The 16,834-nt window shown below is 30.2% G+C and overlaps 1 protein-coding gene across 2 annotated transcripts in view; it reads left to right on the top strand.

Moving 5' to 3' along the window:
- The first annotated feature begins 4,295 nt into the window (after positions 1 to 4,295).
- sparta (spartin a) overlaps positions 4,296 to 16,834 on the top strand; it is a 34,145-nt gene continuing 21,606 nt past the window's right edge. For both annotated transcript variants that reach the window (XM_061931030.1, XM_061931031.1), the window contains exons 1-2: positions 4,296 to 4,595; positions 11,495 to 12,215. In XM_061931030.1, the coding sequence (XP_061787014.1) occupies positions 11,496 to 12,215 (720 nt within the window). In that variant the 5' untranslated portion in view covers positions 4,296 to 4,595; position 11,495. The remainder of the gene's footprint in view (positions 4,596 to 11,494; positions 12,216 to 16,834) is intronic.

The following is a 16,834-nucleotide window of genomic DNA, read 5'->3' on the forward strand; positions in this document are numbered from 1 at the left end:
TTATAAAAAAAAAATGTTTCCCCCCCATATGTCCCTTTAGGGGCTCCGTATGATATAACAAAATATTTTACACATTATAAAAAAAAAATATATATATATAATTTATTATTGTTATTATTTATTTATTTTTAAATAATTTTATAAAACGTTTCTCGTGCGCACGAGATACATGTCTAAAAAAACAAAACAAAACAAAAAATTATTAAAAAAATGTTTCCCCCCCATATGTCCCTTTAGGGGCTCCGTATGATATAACAAAATATTTTACACATTATAAAAAATTAAAAAAATATATAATTTATTATTGTTATTATTTATTTTTTTAATAATTTTATAAAACGTTTCTCGTGCGCACGAGATACATGTCCAAAAAAAACAAAACAAAACAAAAAATTATTAAAAAAAATGTTTCCCCCCATATGTCCCTTTAGGGGCTCCGTATGATATAACAAAATATTTTACACATTATAAAAAATTTAAAAAATATATAATTTATTATTGTTATCATTTATTTTTTTAATAATTTTATAAAACGTTTCTCGTGCGCACGAGATACATGTCTAAAAAAACAAAACAAAACAAAAAATTATAAAAAAAAATGTTTCCCCCCCATATGTCCCTTTAGGGGCTCCGTATGATATAACAAAATATTTTACACATTATAAAAAATAAAAAATAAAAATAATTTATTATTGTTATTATTTATTTTTTAAATAATTTTATAAAACGTTTCTCGTGCGCACGAGATACATGTCTAAAAAAACAAAACAAAACAAAAAATTATAAAAAAAAATGTTCCCCCCCCATATGTCCCTTTAGGGGCTCCGTATGATATAACAAAATATTTTACACATTATAAAAAATAAAAAATAAATATAATTTATTATTGTTATTATTTATTTTTTTAAATAATTTTATAAAAAGTTTCTCGTGCGCACGAGATACATGTCTAAAAAAACAAAACAAAACAAAAAATTATTTAAAAAAATGTTTTCCCCCATATGTCCCTTTAGGGGCTCCGTATGATATAACAAAATATTTTACACATTATAAAAAATAAAAATAAAATATAATTTTATTATTGTTATTATTTATTTTTTTAAATAATTTTATAAAACGTTTCTCGTGCGCACGAGATACATGTCTAAAAAAACAAAACAAAACAAAAAATTGTAAAAAAAAATGTTTCCCCCCCATATGTCCCTTTAGGGGCTCCGTATGATATAGCAAAATATTTTACACATTATAAAAAATAAAAAAAATATACAATTTATTATTGTTATTATTTATTTTTTAAATAATTTTATAAAAACGTTTCTCGTGCGCACGAGATACAGGTCTAAAAAAACAAAACAAAACAAAAAATTATAAAAAAAAATGTTTCCCCCCATATGTCCCTTTAGGGGCTCCGTATGATATAACAAAATATTTTACACATTATAAAAAATTAAAAAAATATATAATTTATTATTGTTATTATTTATTTTTTTAATAATTTTATAAAACGTTTCTCGTGCGCACGAGATACATGTCCAAAAAAACCAAAACAAAACAAAAAATTATAAAAAAAATGTTTCCCCCCCATATGTCCCTTTAGGGGCTCCGTATGATATAACAAAATATTTTACACATTATAAAAAATTAAAAAAATATATAATTTATTATTGTTATTATTATTATTTTTTAAATAATTTTATAAAATGTTTCTCGTGCGCACGAGATACATGTCTAAAAAAACAAAACAAAACAAAAAATTATTAAAAAAAATGTTTCCCCCCCATATGTCCCTTTAGGGGCTCCGTATGATATAACAAAATATTTTACACATTATAAAAAATTTAAAAAATATATAATTTATTATTGTTATTATTTATTTTTTTAATAATTTTATAAAAAGTTTCTCGTGCGCACGAGATACATGTCTAAAAAAACAAAACAAAACAAAAAATTATTAAAAAAAATGTTTTCCCCCCATATGTCCCTTTAGGGGCTCCGTATGATATAACAAAATATTTTACACATTATAAAAAATAAAAAAAATAAAAAATTTATTATTGTTATTATTTATTTTTTTAAATAATTTTATAAAAAGTTTCTCGTGCGCACGAGATACATGTCCAAAAAAAACAAAACAAAACAAAAAATTATAAAAAAAAAATCCCCCCACATATGTCCCTTTAGGGGCTCCGTATGATATAACAAAATATTTTACACATTATAAAAAATTTAAAAAATATATAATTTATTATTGTTATTATTTATTTATTTAATAATTTTGTAAAACGTTTCTCGTGCGCACGAGATACATGTCTAAAAAAACAAAACAAAACAAAAAATTATATTAAAAAAATGTTTCCCCCCATATGTCCCTTTAGGGGCTTCGTATGATATAACAAAATATTTTACACATTATAAAAAATAAAAAATAAATATAATTTTATTATTGTTATTATTTATTTTTTAAATAATTTTATAAAACGTTTCTCGTGCGCACGAGATACATGTCTAAAAAAAAAAAACAAAAAAAAAAATTATAAAAGAAAATGTTTCCCCCCCATATGTCCCGTATGATATAACAAAATATTTTACACATTATAAAAAATTTAAAAAAAATATAATTTATTATTGTTATTATTATTATTTTTTTTAATAATTTTATAAAACGTTTCTCGTGCGCACGAGATACATGTCTAAAAAAACAAAACAAAACAAAAAATTATAAAAAAAAAAGTTTCCCCCCCATATGTCCCTTTAGGGGCTCCGTATGATATAACAAAATATTTTACACATTACAAAAAATTAAAAAAATATATAATTTATTATTGTTATTATTTATTTTTTTAATAATTTTATAAAACGTTTCTCGTGCGCACGAGATACATGTCTAAAAAAACAAAAAATTATAAAAAAAAAGTTCCCCCCCCATATGTCCCTTTAGGGGCTCCGTATGATATAACAAAATATTTTACACATTATAAAAAATAAAAAAATAAAATAATTTATTATTGTTATTATTTATTTTTTTAATAATTTTATAAAACGTTTCTCGTGCGCACGAGATACATGTCTAAAAAAACAAAACAAAACAAAAAATTATAAAAAAAAAAAGTTTCCCCCTCATATGTCCCTTTAGGGGCTCCGTATGATATAACAAAATATTTTACACATTATAAAAAATTAAAAAAATATATAATTTATTATTGTCATTATTTATTTTTTTAAATAATTCTATAAAACGTTTCTCGTGCGCACGAGATACATGTCTAAAAAAACAAAACAAAACAAAAAATTATTAAAAAAAATGTTTCCCCCCCATATGTCCCTTTAGGGGCTCCGTATGATATAACAAAATATTTTACACATTATATAAAAATATATAATTTATTATTGTTATTATTTACTTTTTTAAATAATTTTATAAAAAGTTTCTCGTGCGCACGAGATACATGTCTAAAAAAACAAAACAAAACAAAAAATTATTAAAAAAAATGTTTTCCCCCCATATGTCCCTTTAGGGGCTCCGTATGATATAATAAAATATTTTACACATTATAAAAAATTTAAAAAATATATAATTTATTATTGTTATTATTTATTTTTTTAATAATTTTATAAAACGTTTCTCGTGCGCACGAGATACATGTCTAAAAAAACAAACAAACAAAAAAAATTATAAAAAAAAAATGTTTCCCCCCCATATGTCTCTTTAGGGGCTCCGTATGATATAACAAAATATTTTACACATTATAAAAAATTAAAAAAATATACAATTTATTATTGTTATTATTTATTTTTTAAAATAATTTTATAAAAACGTTTCTCGTGCGCACGAGATACATGTCTAAAAAAACAAAACAAAACAAAAAATTATAAAAAAAAATGTTTCCCCCCCATATGTCCCTTTAGGGGCTCCGTATGATATAACAAAATATTTTACACATTATAAAAAATTAAAAAAATATATAATTTATTATTGTTATTATTTATTTTTTAAATAATTTTATAAAACGTTTCTCGTGCGCACGAGATACATGTCTAAAAAAACAAAACAAAACAAAAAATTATTAAAAAAAATGTTTTCCCCCATATGTCCCTTTAGGGGCTCCGTATGATATAACAAAATATTTTACACATTATAAAAAATTAAAAAAATATATAATTTATTATTGTTATTATTTATTTTTTAAATAATTTTATAAAAAGTTTCTCGTGCGCACGAGATACATGTCTAAAAAAACTAAACAAAACAAAAAATTATTTAAAAAAAAGTTTCCCCCCCACATGTCCCTTTTAGGGGCTCCGTAATATCACTCAATTGAAACATTCCATTGTTAGCATGTCAACATAGTTACTGTAAGGCAGAATGAAATGCAATCTTCAATGTGTGGCTTTTATTGTGAAAGCAGGAAGTGACGCGCACGTGTCAGCCGGAGGTGCGGCAGGTGGAGGGAAGTATGTAAATATGACTCACAAGCCAAGACTACATTTTATTGTGCAGCAAGCAATCAAGTAAGAAGCTCTTCCTTTTTTTCTCCCAGGTGGAATTTTGTGGGGCTTTTATTTTTCCCGCAGGAAGTCAGCTTCTAATAGTCAAGGTGAGTCTAACTTGTTTTATTGTGTTTGCTGTTGACCGTAACACTAAGACTCAACTTCTTCTAATGGAAGATGTTTGACAGGTGATGTCAGGTGTTCTGGTCCTGCAGGTTAGACTGGAACACCTCAACTCACCTGTGTGCACCTGTGCACCTGTGCACCTGTTTACATGACACTGTTGTCTTATTATGTTGCTCTACCTTTACATAACATCATCTTTATATTGTTATTATATTGTTTATTTCCTCTTTACATAACATCATCTTTATATTGTTATTATATTGTTTACATCCTCTTTACATAACATCATCTTTATATTGTTATTATATTGTTTACATCCTCTTTACATAACATTATCTTTATATTGTTATTATACTGTTTACATCCTCTTTACAAAACATCATCTTTATATTGTTATTATATTGTTTACTTCCTGTTTTCATAACATCATCTTTATATTGTTATTATATTGTTTACATCCTCTTTACATAACATCATCTTTATATTGTACTAGTACACAAGTCATCATATTTGTATGTAGGGTACTGTAGTAGTATACACTTACAGTACTAGTACACACGTCATCATATTATTATGTAGCATGCTGTAGTAGTATACAGTACTAGTACACAAGTCAAAGTAAATATTTTTACGAAGGATACTTTAGTAGTGCAAAAGTAGAATAAGTTAATATTTATATGTAGTATACAGTAGTAGTAGAGAAGTAATAAATATTTGTATGTAGTATACAGTAGTAGTAGAGAAGTAATAAATATTTGTATGTAGTATACAGTAGTAGTAGAGAAGTAATAACTACTTGTATGTAGTATACAGTAGTAGTACGGAAGTAATACATATTTGTATGTAGTATACAGTAGTAGTAGAGAAGTAATACATATTTATATGTAGTATACAGTAGTAGTAGAGAAGTAATACATATTTGTATGTAGTATACAGTTGTAGTATACAGTTGTAGTATACAGTAGTAGTACAGAAGTATTAAATATAATAATGTAGTATACAGTAGTAGTATATAGTAGTACTACAGAAGTAATACATAGTTGTATTTAGTATACAGTAGTAGTAGAGAAATAATAAATAATTGTATGTAGTATACAGTAGTAGTATACAGTAATAGTACAGAAGTAATACATATTTGTATGTAATATTCAGTAGTAGTATACAGTAGTACTACAGAAGTAATACATATTTGTATGTAATATTCAGTAGTAATATACAGTAGTACTACAAAGTAATAAATATTTGTATGTAGTATACAGTAATAGTACAGAAGTAATACATATTTGTATGTAGTATACATTAGTAGTATACAGTAGTAGTAGAGAAGTAATACATATTTATATGTAGTATACAGTAGTAGTAGAGAAGTAATACATATTTGTACGTAGTATACAGTAGTAGTATACAGTAGTAGTACAGAAGTATTAAATATTTGTATGTAGTATACAGTAGTAGTATACAGTAGTACTACAGAAGTAATACATAATTGTATTTAGTATACAGTAGTAGTAGAAAAATAATACATATTTGTATGTAGTATACAGTAGTAGTAGAGAAGTAATAAATATTTGTATGTAATATACAGTAGTAGTATACAGTGGTAGTACTGAAGTACCGGTAATACATATTTGTATGTAGTATACAGTAGTAGTGTAGAAGTAATACATATTTGTATGTAGTATACAGTAGTAGTATACAGTAGTAGTACAGAAGTAATACATATTTGTATGTAGTATACAGTAGTAGTGTAGAAGTAATAAATATTTGTATTTAATATACAGTAGTAATATACTGTAGTAGTACAGAAGTAATACATATTTGTATGTAGTATACAGTAGTAGTACAGAAGTAATAAATATTTGTATGTAGTATACAGTAATAGTACATAAGTAATAAATATTTGTATGTAGTATACAGTAGTAGTATACAGTAGTAGTACAGAAGTAATACATATTTGTATGTAGTATACAGTAGTAGTGCAGAAGTAATACATATTTGTATGTAGTATACAGTAGTAGTAGAGAAGTAATACATATTTGTATGTAGTATACAGTAGTAGTACAAAAATAATACATATCTATATGTAGTATACAGTAGTAGTACAGAAATAATACATATTTGTATGTAGTATACAGTAGTAATAGTACAGAAGTAATACATATTTGTATGTAGTATACAGTAGTAGTATATAGTAGTAGTACATAAGTAATAAATATTTGTATGTAGTATACAGTAGTAGTAGAGAAGTAATAAATATTTGTATGTAATATACAGTAGTAGTATACAGTGGTAGTACTGAAGTAATACATATTTGTATGTAGTATACAGTAGTAGTAGAGAAGTAATACATATTTGTATGTAGTATACAGTAGTAGTACAAAAATAATACATATTTGTATGTAGTATACAGTAGTAGTATACAGTAGTAATAGTACTGAAGTAATACATATTTATATGTAGTATACAGTAGTAGTAGAGAAGTAATACATATTTGTATGTAGTATACAGTAGTAGTACAAAAATAATACATATCTATATGTAGTATACAGTAGTAGTACAGAAATAATACATATTTGTATGTAGTATACAGTAGTAGTATACAGTAGTAATAGTACAGAAGTAATACATATTTGTATGTAGTATACAGTAGTAGTATATAGTAGTAGTACATAAGTAATAAATATTTGTATGTAGTACACAGTAGTAGTATACAGTAGTAGTACAGAAGTAATACATATTTGTATGTAGTATACAGTAGTAGTGCAGAAGTAATAAATATTTGTATGTAGTATACAGTAGTAGTAGAGAAGTAATACATATTTGTATGTAGTATACAGTAGTAGTACAAAAATAATACATATCTATATCTAGTATACAGTAGTAGTACAGAAATAATACATATTTGTATGTAGTATACAGTAGTAATAGTACAGAAGTAATACATATTTGTATGTAGTATACAGTAGTAGTATACAGGATTAGTGTAGAAGTAGTAAATATTTGTATGTAGTATACATTAGTAGTATACAGTAGTAGTAGAGAAGTAATAACTACTTGTATGTAGTATACAGTAGTAGTATACAGTAGTAGTGCAGAAGTAATAAATATTTGTATGTAGTATACAGTAGTAGTAGAGAAGTAATACATATTTGTATGTAGTATACAGTAGTAGTATACAGTAATAGTACATAAGTAATAAATATTTGTATGTAGTATACAGTAGTAGTATACAGTAGTAGTACAGATGTAATACATATTTGTATGTAGTATACAGTAGTAGTATACAGTAGTAGTAGAGAAGTAATACATATTTGCATGTAGTATACAGTAGTAGTAGTACAGAAGTAATAAATATTTGTATATAATATACAGTAGTAGTATACAGTAGTAGTGTAGAAGTAGTACATATTCGTATGTAGTATACATTAGTAGTATACAGTAGTAATAAATATTTGTATATAATATACAGTAGTAGTATACAGTAGTAGTATACAGGAGTAGTGTAGAAGTAGTACATATTTGTATGTAGTATACATTAGTAGTATACAGTAGTAGTAGAGAAGTAATAACTACTTGTATGTAGTATACAGTAGTACTATACAGTAGTAGTGCAGAAGTAATAAATATTTGTATGTAGTATACAGTAGTAGTATACAGTAGTAGTACAGAAGTAATACATATTTGTATGTAGTATACAGTAGTAGTAGAGAAGTAATACATATTTGTATGTAGTATACAGTAGTAGTACAAAAATAATACATATCTATATGTAGTATACAGTAGTAGTAGAGAAGTAATACATATTTCTATGTAGTATACAGTTGTAGAATATAGTAGTAGTACAGACGAAATAAATATTTGTATGTAGTATACAGTAATAGTACAGAATACATATTTGTATGTAGTATACAGTAGTAGTATACAGTAGTAGTATACAGTAGTACTACAAAAGTAATACATAGTTGAATTTAGTATACAGTAGTAGTAGAGAAATAATAAATATTTGTATGTAGTATACAGTAGTAGTACAGAAGTAATAAATATTTGTATGTAGTATTCAGCAGTAGTATTTAGTAGTTGTGTAGAAGTAATACATATTTGTATGTAGTATACAGTAGTAGTATATAGTAGTACTACAGAAGTAATAAATATTTGTATGTAGTATACAGTAGTAGTATACAGTAGTTGTGTAGAAGTAATACATATTTGTATGTAGTATCCTGTAGTAGTAGTACAGAAGTAATACATACTTGTATGTACTATACAGTAGTAGCACATAAGTAATAAATACATGTATGTAGTACACAGTAGTAGTAATGAATACTAGTATGTAGTACAGAGTAGTAGTACACAGTAGGAGTAATAAATAATAGTATGTAGTACACAGTAGTAGTACACAGTAGGAGTAATAAATACTAGCATGTAGTACACAGTAGTAGTACACAGTAGTAGTACACAGTAGGAGTAATAAATAATAGTATGTAGTACACAGTAGTAGTACACAGTAGGAGTAATAAATACTAGCATGTAGTACACAGTAGTAGTACACAGTAGGAGTAATAAATAATAGTATGTAGTACACAGTAGTAGTACACAGTAGGAGTAATAAATACTAGCATGTAGTACACAGTAGTAGTAATAAATACATGTATGTAGTATACAGTAGAAGTACACAGTGGTAGTACACAGTAGTAGTAATAAATACATGTATGTAGTATACAGTAGAAGTACGCAGTGGTAGTACACAGTAGTAGTAATAAATACATGTATGTAGTACACAGTAGAAGTACACAGTAGTAGTACACAGTAGTAGTAATAAATACATGTATGTAATACACAGTAGTAGTACACAGTAGAAGTACACAGCAGTAGTAGTAATAAATACTAGTATGTAGTACACAGTAGTAGTACACAGTAGTAGTAATAAATACATGTATGTAATACACAGTAGTAGTACACAGTAGAAGTACACAGCAGTAGTAGTAATAAATACTAGTAGTAGTACTAAATGCTAGTATGTAGTACACAGTAGTACTAATACAAACGTAGTAGTAGTAATAAATACTAGTAGTAGTAATAAATACTTGTAGTAGTAATAAATGCTAGTATGTAGTACACAGTAGTAGTACACAGTAGTAGTACTAAATACATGTATGTAGTACACAGTAGTAGTAATAAATGCTAGTATGTAGTACACAGTAGTAGTACACAGTAGTAGTACTAAATACATGTATGTAGTACACAGTAGAAGTACACAGTAGTAGTACACAGTAGTAGTAATAAATACATGTATGTAATACACAGTAGTAGTACACAGTAGAAGTACACAGCAGTAGTAGTAATAAATACTAGTATGTAGTACACAGTAGTAGTACACAGTAGTACTAATACAAACATAGTAGTAGTAATAAATACTAGTAGTAGTAATAAATACTTGTAGTAGTAATAAATGCTAGTATGTAGTACACAGTAGTAGTACACAGTAGTAGTAAACAGTAGTAGTAATACAAATGTAGTAGTAGTAGTAATAAATACTAGTAGTAGTACTAAATGCTAGTATGTAGTACACAGTAGTAGTACACAGTAGTAGTACACAGTAGTAGTAATACAAACGTAGTAGTAGTAATAAATACTAGTAGTAGTACTAAATACTAGTAGTAGTACTAAATGCTAGTATGTAGTACACAGTAGTAGTACACAGTAGTAGTAATACAAACGTAGTAGTAGTACTAAATACTAGTAGTAGTACTAAATACTAGTATGTAGTACACAGTAGTAATACAAACGTAGTAGTAGTACTAAATTCTAGTAGTAGTACTAAATACTAGTAGTAGTAATAAATACTAGTAGTAGTAATAAATACTAGTAGTAGTAATAAATACTTGTAGTAGTAGTAAATGCTAGTATGTAGTACACAGTAGTAGTAGTACACAGTAGTAGTAATAAATACTAGTAGTAGTACTAAATACTAGTAGTAGTAATAAATACTAGTAGTAGTACTAAATACCAGTAGTAGTACTAAATGCTAGTATGTAGTACACAGTAGAAGTACACAGTAGTAGTACACAGTAGTAGTACTAAATACTAGTAGTCGTAATAAATACTAGTAGTAGTAATAAATACTAGTAGTAGTACTAAATGCTAGTATGTAGTACACAGTAGTAGTACAGTACACAGTAGTAGTAATACAAACGTAGTAGTAGTAATAAATACTAGTAGTAGTACTAAATACTAGTATGTAGTACACAGTAGTAATAAAAACGTAGTAGTAGTACTAAATTCTAGTAGTAGTACTAAATACTAGTAGTAGTAATAAATACTAGTAGTAGTAATAAATACTAGTAGTAGTAATAAATACTTGTAGTAGTAGTAAATACTAGTAGTAGTACTAAATGCTAGTATGTAGTACACAGTAGAAGTACACAGTAGTAGTACACAGTAGTAGTAATAAATACTAGTAGTAGTACTAAATGCTGGTATGTAGTACACAGTAGAAGTACACAGTAGTAGTACACTGTAGTAGTACTAAATACTAGTAGTAGTACTAAATGCTAGTATGTAGTACACAGTAGAAGTACACAGTAGTAGTACACAGTAGTAGTACTAAATACTAGTAGTAGTACTAAATGCTAGTATGTAGTACACAGTAGAAGTACACAGTAGTAGTACACAGTAGTAGTACTAAATACTAGTAGTAGTACTAAATGCTGGTATGTAGTACACAGTAGAAGTACACAGTAGTAGTACACTGTAGTAGTACTAAATACTAGTAGTAGTACTAAATTCTAGTAGTAGTAGTAAATACTAGTAGTAGTACTAAATTCTAGTAGTAGTAGTAAATACTAGTAGTAGTACTAAATGCTGGTATGTTTTGTGTCAGCATGAGTGAGCCAGCAGAGCTGCTGCTGATCAAGGACCAGTACGAGTTGGCCTTCCAGTGCCTGAGTCGGGGCGTGTCCCTGGAGGAGGGCGGTGATCGGGCCAAGGCAAATGAGTACTACCTGAAGGGCCAGCAGCACCTCATGCACGGGCTGGGGGTGCCCACCTTGGGGCCGCGACACCAGGGGCCCCTGTGGGACCGTGCCAGGGAGCTGCAGAGGCGCATGCAGGGCACCCTGGCCACCTTCAGCACCCACCTCTCCGGCCTGGACGCCTCGCACGCGCCCCCTGCTGGCCAGAGGCGCCACCTGCTCATGGAGCTCACCCCCAGCCTCTACCCGCTGGTGCCCGCCCACGCCCCCCTCCAGCACCTCTACCCCTCCATTCACCCCCTCAACACACTCCCGCCACTCCCCGCCAGGAGAGCGCCGCCCGACATGTCCGAGCCCCAGGCCGAGTCCCAGGCCCTGCCCCCGGTCTACACCCCGCAGCCGGCAGACGGACACCTCAGTCTGGCACGCACCCCGGCACAGGGGGAGTGGAGAGGAGCCGAACTGGAGAACCAGAACGAGCTGCTGCTGATCCCCTCGGGGGTGCAGATGTTCTTCGTGGCGCCCGGCGGGGAGGTGAGCGCCCTCTCCCAGCCCGGCTACCTCCGCATCGTGGCCTTCGACGCCCAGTCCCAGGACCCGCCCGGCGAAGGTGGGCCGGTCTTTCTGGATGTGAGTACAAAACCGAATCTCAACTAGTTCCACTTTGTTTATTCCCGGATTGTGATTGGTCACAACAAAGGAGGCGTTTGTTCGGCGCTCACCACAATGGAGACGCTAACAGTTGACTCGGCGTTTCTGTTGTGTTGGCGCCGGAGGGCTCGCGACCTCACAGAGACCGGCATTGTGCACCCGACCCGCTGGAATCTGAGCCTGACGAAGTTATTAGCATGTGTCTAAGACCATACTTGCCAACCCTCCCGGATTTTCCGGGAGACTCCCGAAATTCAGCGTCTCTCCCCGAAAAACAAATTTTCTCCCGAAAATCTCCCGAAATTCAGGTGGAGCTGGAGGCTATCACCTGCAGACCGGAAGTGTCTTGTCATTCTGATGAGCGCGACCAGTCTGTGAACAATTGAAACGTCCTTCTGTGCTTTTTCCTCCTGTATAACAGGTTAGTTTTGGTGAATCAACTCACCGAATAATATCCATGTGATCTTTATAAGTTTAAGTACACATTCTGATGGCGGAGCCTAACTCTAAAGTGTTTGTGAGTTGTAGTTTGTATTTGTGAATGGATCCAGTGCAAAGGCGACGTGAGTGCGCAATGTTTACATAGGAACTTCTGATCCTAATTCGGACTCCCAAATTAGAGCTCCCGTTTTCTTATTGATTTTATAATGTATATTTGTATAATGTGTGTGTTCTGAAATAGTGACAGAGAATAGAGCAAGGATGGACAATTCAACCCTTAACTCAACAATGAGTAGATGAGTGTTATGTGTGTGTAAATGTGTAAATAAATGAACACTGAAATTCAAGTATTTCTTCTATTTATGTATATATATATATATATATATATATATATACATAAATAATAATTTATTATATATATATATATATATATATATATATATATATATATATATATATATATATATATATATATATATATATATGTAATAAAAAAATTTAAATAAAAAAAAAAAAAAAGCCCTGCGATGAGGTGGCGACTTGTCCAGGGTGTACCCCGCCTTCCGCCCGATTGTAGCTGAGATAGGCTCCAGCGACCCCAAAGGGAATAAGCGGTAGAAAATGGATGGATGGATGGATAAAAAAAAAAAATATATAGCTAGAATTCACTGAAAGTCAAGTATTTTTTATATATATATATATCTTAACCACGCCCCCAAACACGCCCCCCACCCCACCCCCCGACCACGCCCCCCACCCCCCCACCTCCCGAAATCGGAGGTCTCAAGGTTGGCAAGTATGGTCTAAGATGGCGTCACGTATCGAAAGTCCTCACTGTAAAAAAAAAAAAACGGTCATCTACTGGCAAATGAAAAGCATAAAATAAAAGTAAAACATTGTAAAGCAAATAAAGATCAAAGACATTATATTTATATTTACAGATATTTTCATGAAACGTTTAGCGGAAAAATATCGTAATTTGACAGATTTGTACTAAATTGTTAAAATGAAGCCCGCCAATTATATATTGCTAATTCACATACTTGCGCTAATCCCTGCCGGGAATCTTCCAAACTTCAACACCCCTCCCGAAAATCGTCATGTCTGCTTTTCAGCCAGTCCATCCAACGAGTGCTTATGAGGGGCCGTTAGGGACATTATTCACAATGACCTCTTACATACACTACTGAAATGCTCTCACATAAACAACTGAAATATTTTTCTTTTATAAACACTACTGAAACGCTCTTACATACACTACTGAAACACTCTTATAAACACTACAGAAACACTCTTATAAACACTACTGAAATGCTCTTACATACACTACTGAAACACTCTTATAAACACTACTGAAACACTCTTATAAACACTACTGAAATGCTCTTACATACACTACTGAAACACTCTTATAAACACTACTGAAACACTCTTATAAACACTACTGAAATGCTCTTACATACACTACTGAAACACTCTTATAAACACTACTGAAACACTCTTATAAACACTACTGAAACACTCTTATAAACACTACTGAAATGTTCTTACGTACACTACTGAAATGCTCTCACATAAACAACTGAAATGTTTTTCTCTCACATACCCTACTGAAACACTCTTATATACACTACTGAAATGCTCTTACATACACTACTGAAACACTCTTATAAACACTACTGAAACACTCTTATAAACACTACTGAAATGCTCTTATAAACACTACTGAAACACTCTTATAAACACTACTGAAATGCTCTTACGTACACTACTGAAATGCTCTCACATAAACAACTGAAATCTGTTTCTCTCACACACCCTACTGAAACACTCTTATAAACACTACTGAAATGCTCTTACATACACTACTGACACACACTTATAAACACTACTGAAATGCTCTTACATACACTACTGACACACACTTATAAACACTACTGAAACGCTCTTATAAACACTACTGAAACACTCTTATAAACACTACTGAAATGCTCTTATAAACGCTACTGAAACATTCTTATAACACTACTGAAACACTCTTATAAACACTACTGAAACTCTCTTATAAACACTACTGAAACACTCTTATAAACACTACTGAAACACTCTTATAAACACTACTGAAACACTCTTATAAACATTATTGAAACACTCTTATAAACACTACTGAAACACTCTTATAAACATTATTGAAACACTCTTATAAACACTACTGAAACACTCTTATAAACCCTATTGAAACACTCTAATAAACACTACTGAAACACTCTTATAAACACTACTGAAACACTCTTACATACACTACTGAAACACTCTTATAAACACTACTGAAACACTCTTATAAACACTATTGAAACGCTCTTATAAACACTACTGAAACACTCTTATAAACACTACTGAAACACTCTTATAACACTACTGAAACACTCTTATAAACACTACTGAAACACTCTTATAAACACTACTGAAACACTCTTATAAACACTACTGAAACGCTCTTATAAACACTACTGAAACATTCTTATAACACTACTGAAACACTCTTATAAACACTACTGAAACACTCTTATAAACACTACTGAAATGCTCTTATAAACACTACTGAAACGCTCTTATAAACACTACTGAAACTCTCTTATAAACACTACTGAAATACTCTTATAAACACTACTGAAACACTCTTATAAACACTACTGAAACGCTCTTATAAACCCTACTGAAACACTCTTATAAACACTACTGAAATCTTCTTATAAACACTACTGAAATCTTCTTATAAACACTACTGAAATGCTCTTATAAACACTACTGAAACACTCTTATAAACACTACTGAAACGCTCTTATAAACACTACTGAAACGCTCTTATAAACACTACTGAAACGCTCTCATAAACACTACTGAAACTCTCTTATAAACACTACTGAAACACTCTTATAAACACTACTGAAACACTCTTATAAACACTACTGAAACACTCTTATAAACACTACTGAAACACTCTTATAACACTACTGAAATACTCTTATAAACACTACTGAAACACTCTTGTAAACACTACTGAAACACTCTTATAAACCCTATTGAAACACTCTAATAAACACTACTGAAACACTCTTATAAACACTACTGAAACACTCTTATAAACACTACTGAAACACTCTTATAAACACTACTGAAATCTTCTTATAAACACTACTGAAACACTCTTATAAACACTACTGAAACACTCTTATAACACTACTGAAATACTCTTATAAACACTACTGAAACACTCTTGTAAACACTACTGAAACACTCTTATAAACCCTATTGAAACACTCTAATAAACACTACTGAAACACTCTTATAAACACTACTGAAACACTCTTATAAACACTACTGAAACACTCTTATAAACACTACTGAAATCTTCTTATAAACACTACTGAAACACTCTTATAAACACTACTGAAACACTCTTATAACACTACTGAAATACTCTTATAAACACTACTGAAACACTCTTGTAAACACTACTGAAACACTCTTATAAACCCTATTGAAACACTCTAATAAACACTACTGAAACACTCTTATAAACACTACTGAAACACTCTTATAAACACTACTGAAACACTCTTATAAACACTACTGAAATCTTCTTATAAACACTACTGAAACACTCTTATAAACACTACTGAAACACTCTTATAAACCCTATTGAAACACTCTAATAAACACTACTGAAACACTCTTATAAACACTACTGAAACACTCTTATAAACACTACTGAAACTCTCTTATAAACACTACTGAAACACTCTTATAACACTACTGAAATACTCTTATAAACACTACTGAAACTCTCTTATAAACACTACTGAAATCCTCTTATAAACACTACTGAAACACTCTTATAAACACTACTGAAACACTCTTATAAACCCTATTGAAACACTCTAATAAACACTACTGAAACACTCTTATAAACACTACTGAAACACTCTTATAAACACTACTGAAACTCTCTTATAAACACTACTGAAACACTGTTATAAACACTACTGAAACTCTCTTATAAACACTACTGAAACACTCTTATAAACACTACTGAAACACTCTTATAACACTACTGAAACACTCTTATAAACACTACTGAAACACTCTTATAAACA

The sequence above is a fragment of the Nerophis lumbriciformis genome, linkage group LG37 (genome assembly GCF_033978685.3).
Source record: "Nerophis lumbriciformis linkage group LG37, RoL_Nlum_v2.1, whole genome shotgun sequence".
Taxonomy (NCBI): Eukaryota; Metazoa; Chordata; class Actinopteri; order Syngnathiformes; family Syngnathidae; genus Nerophis; species Nerophis lumbriciformis.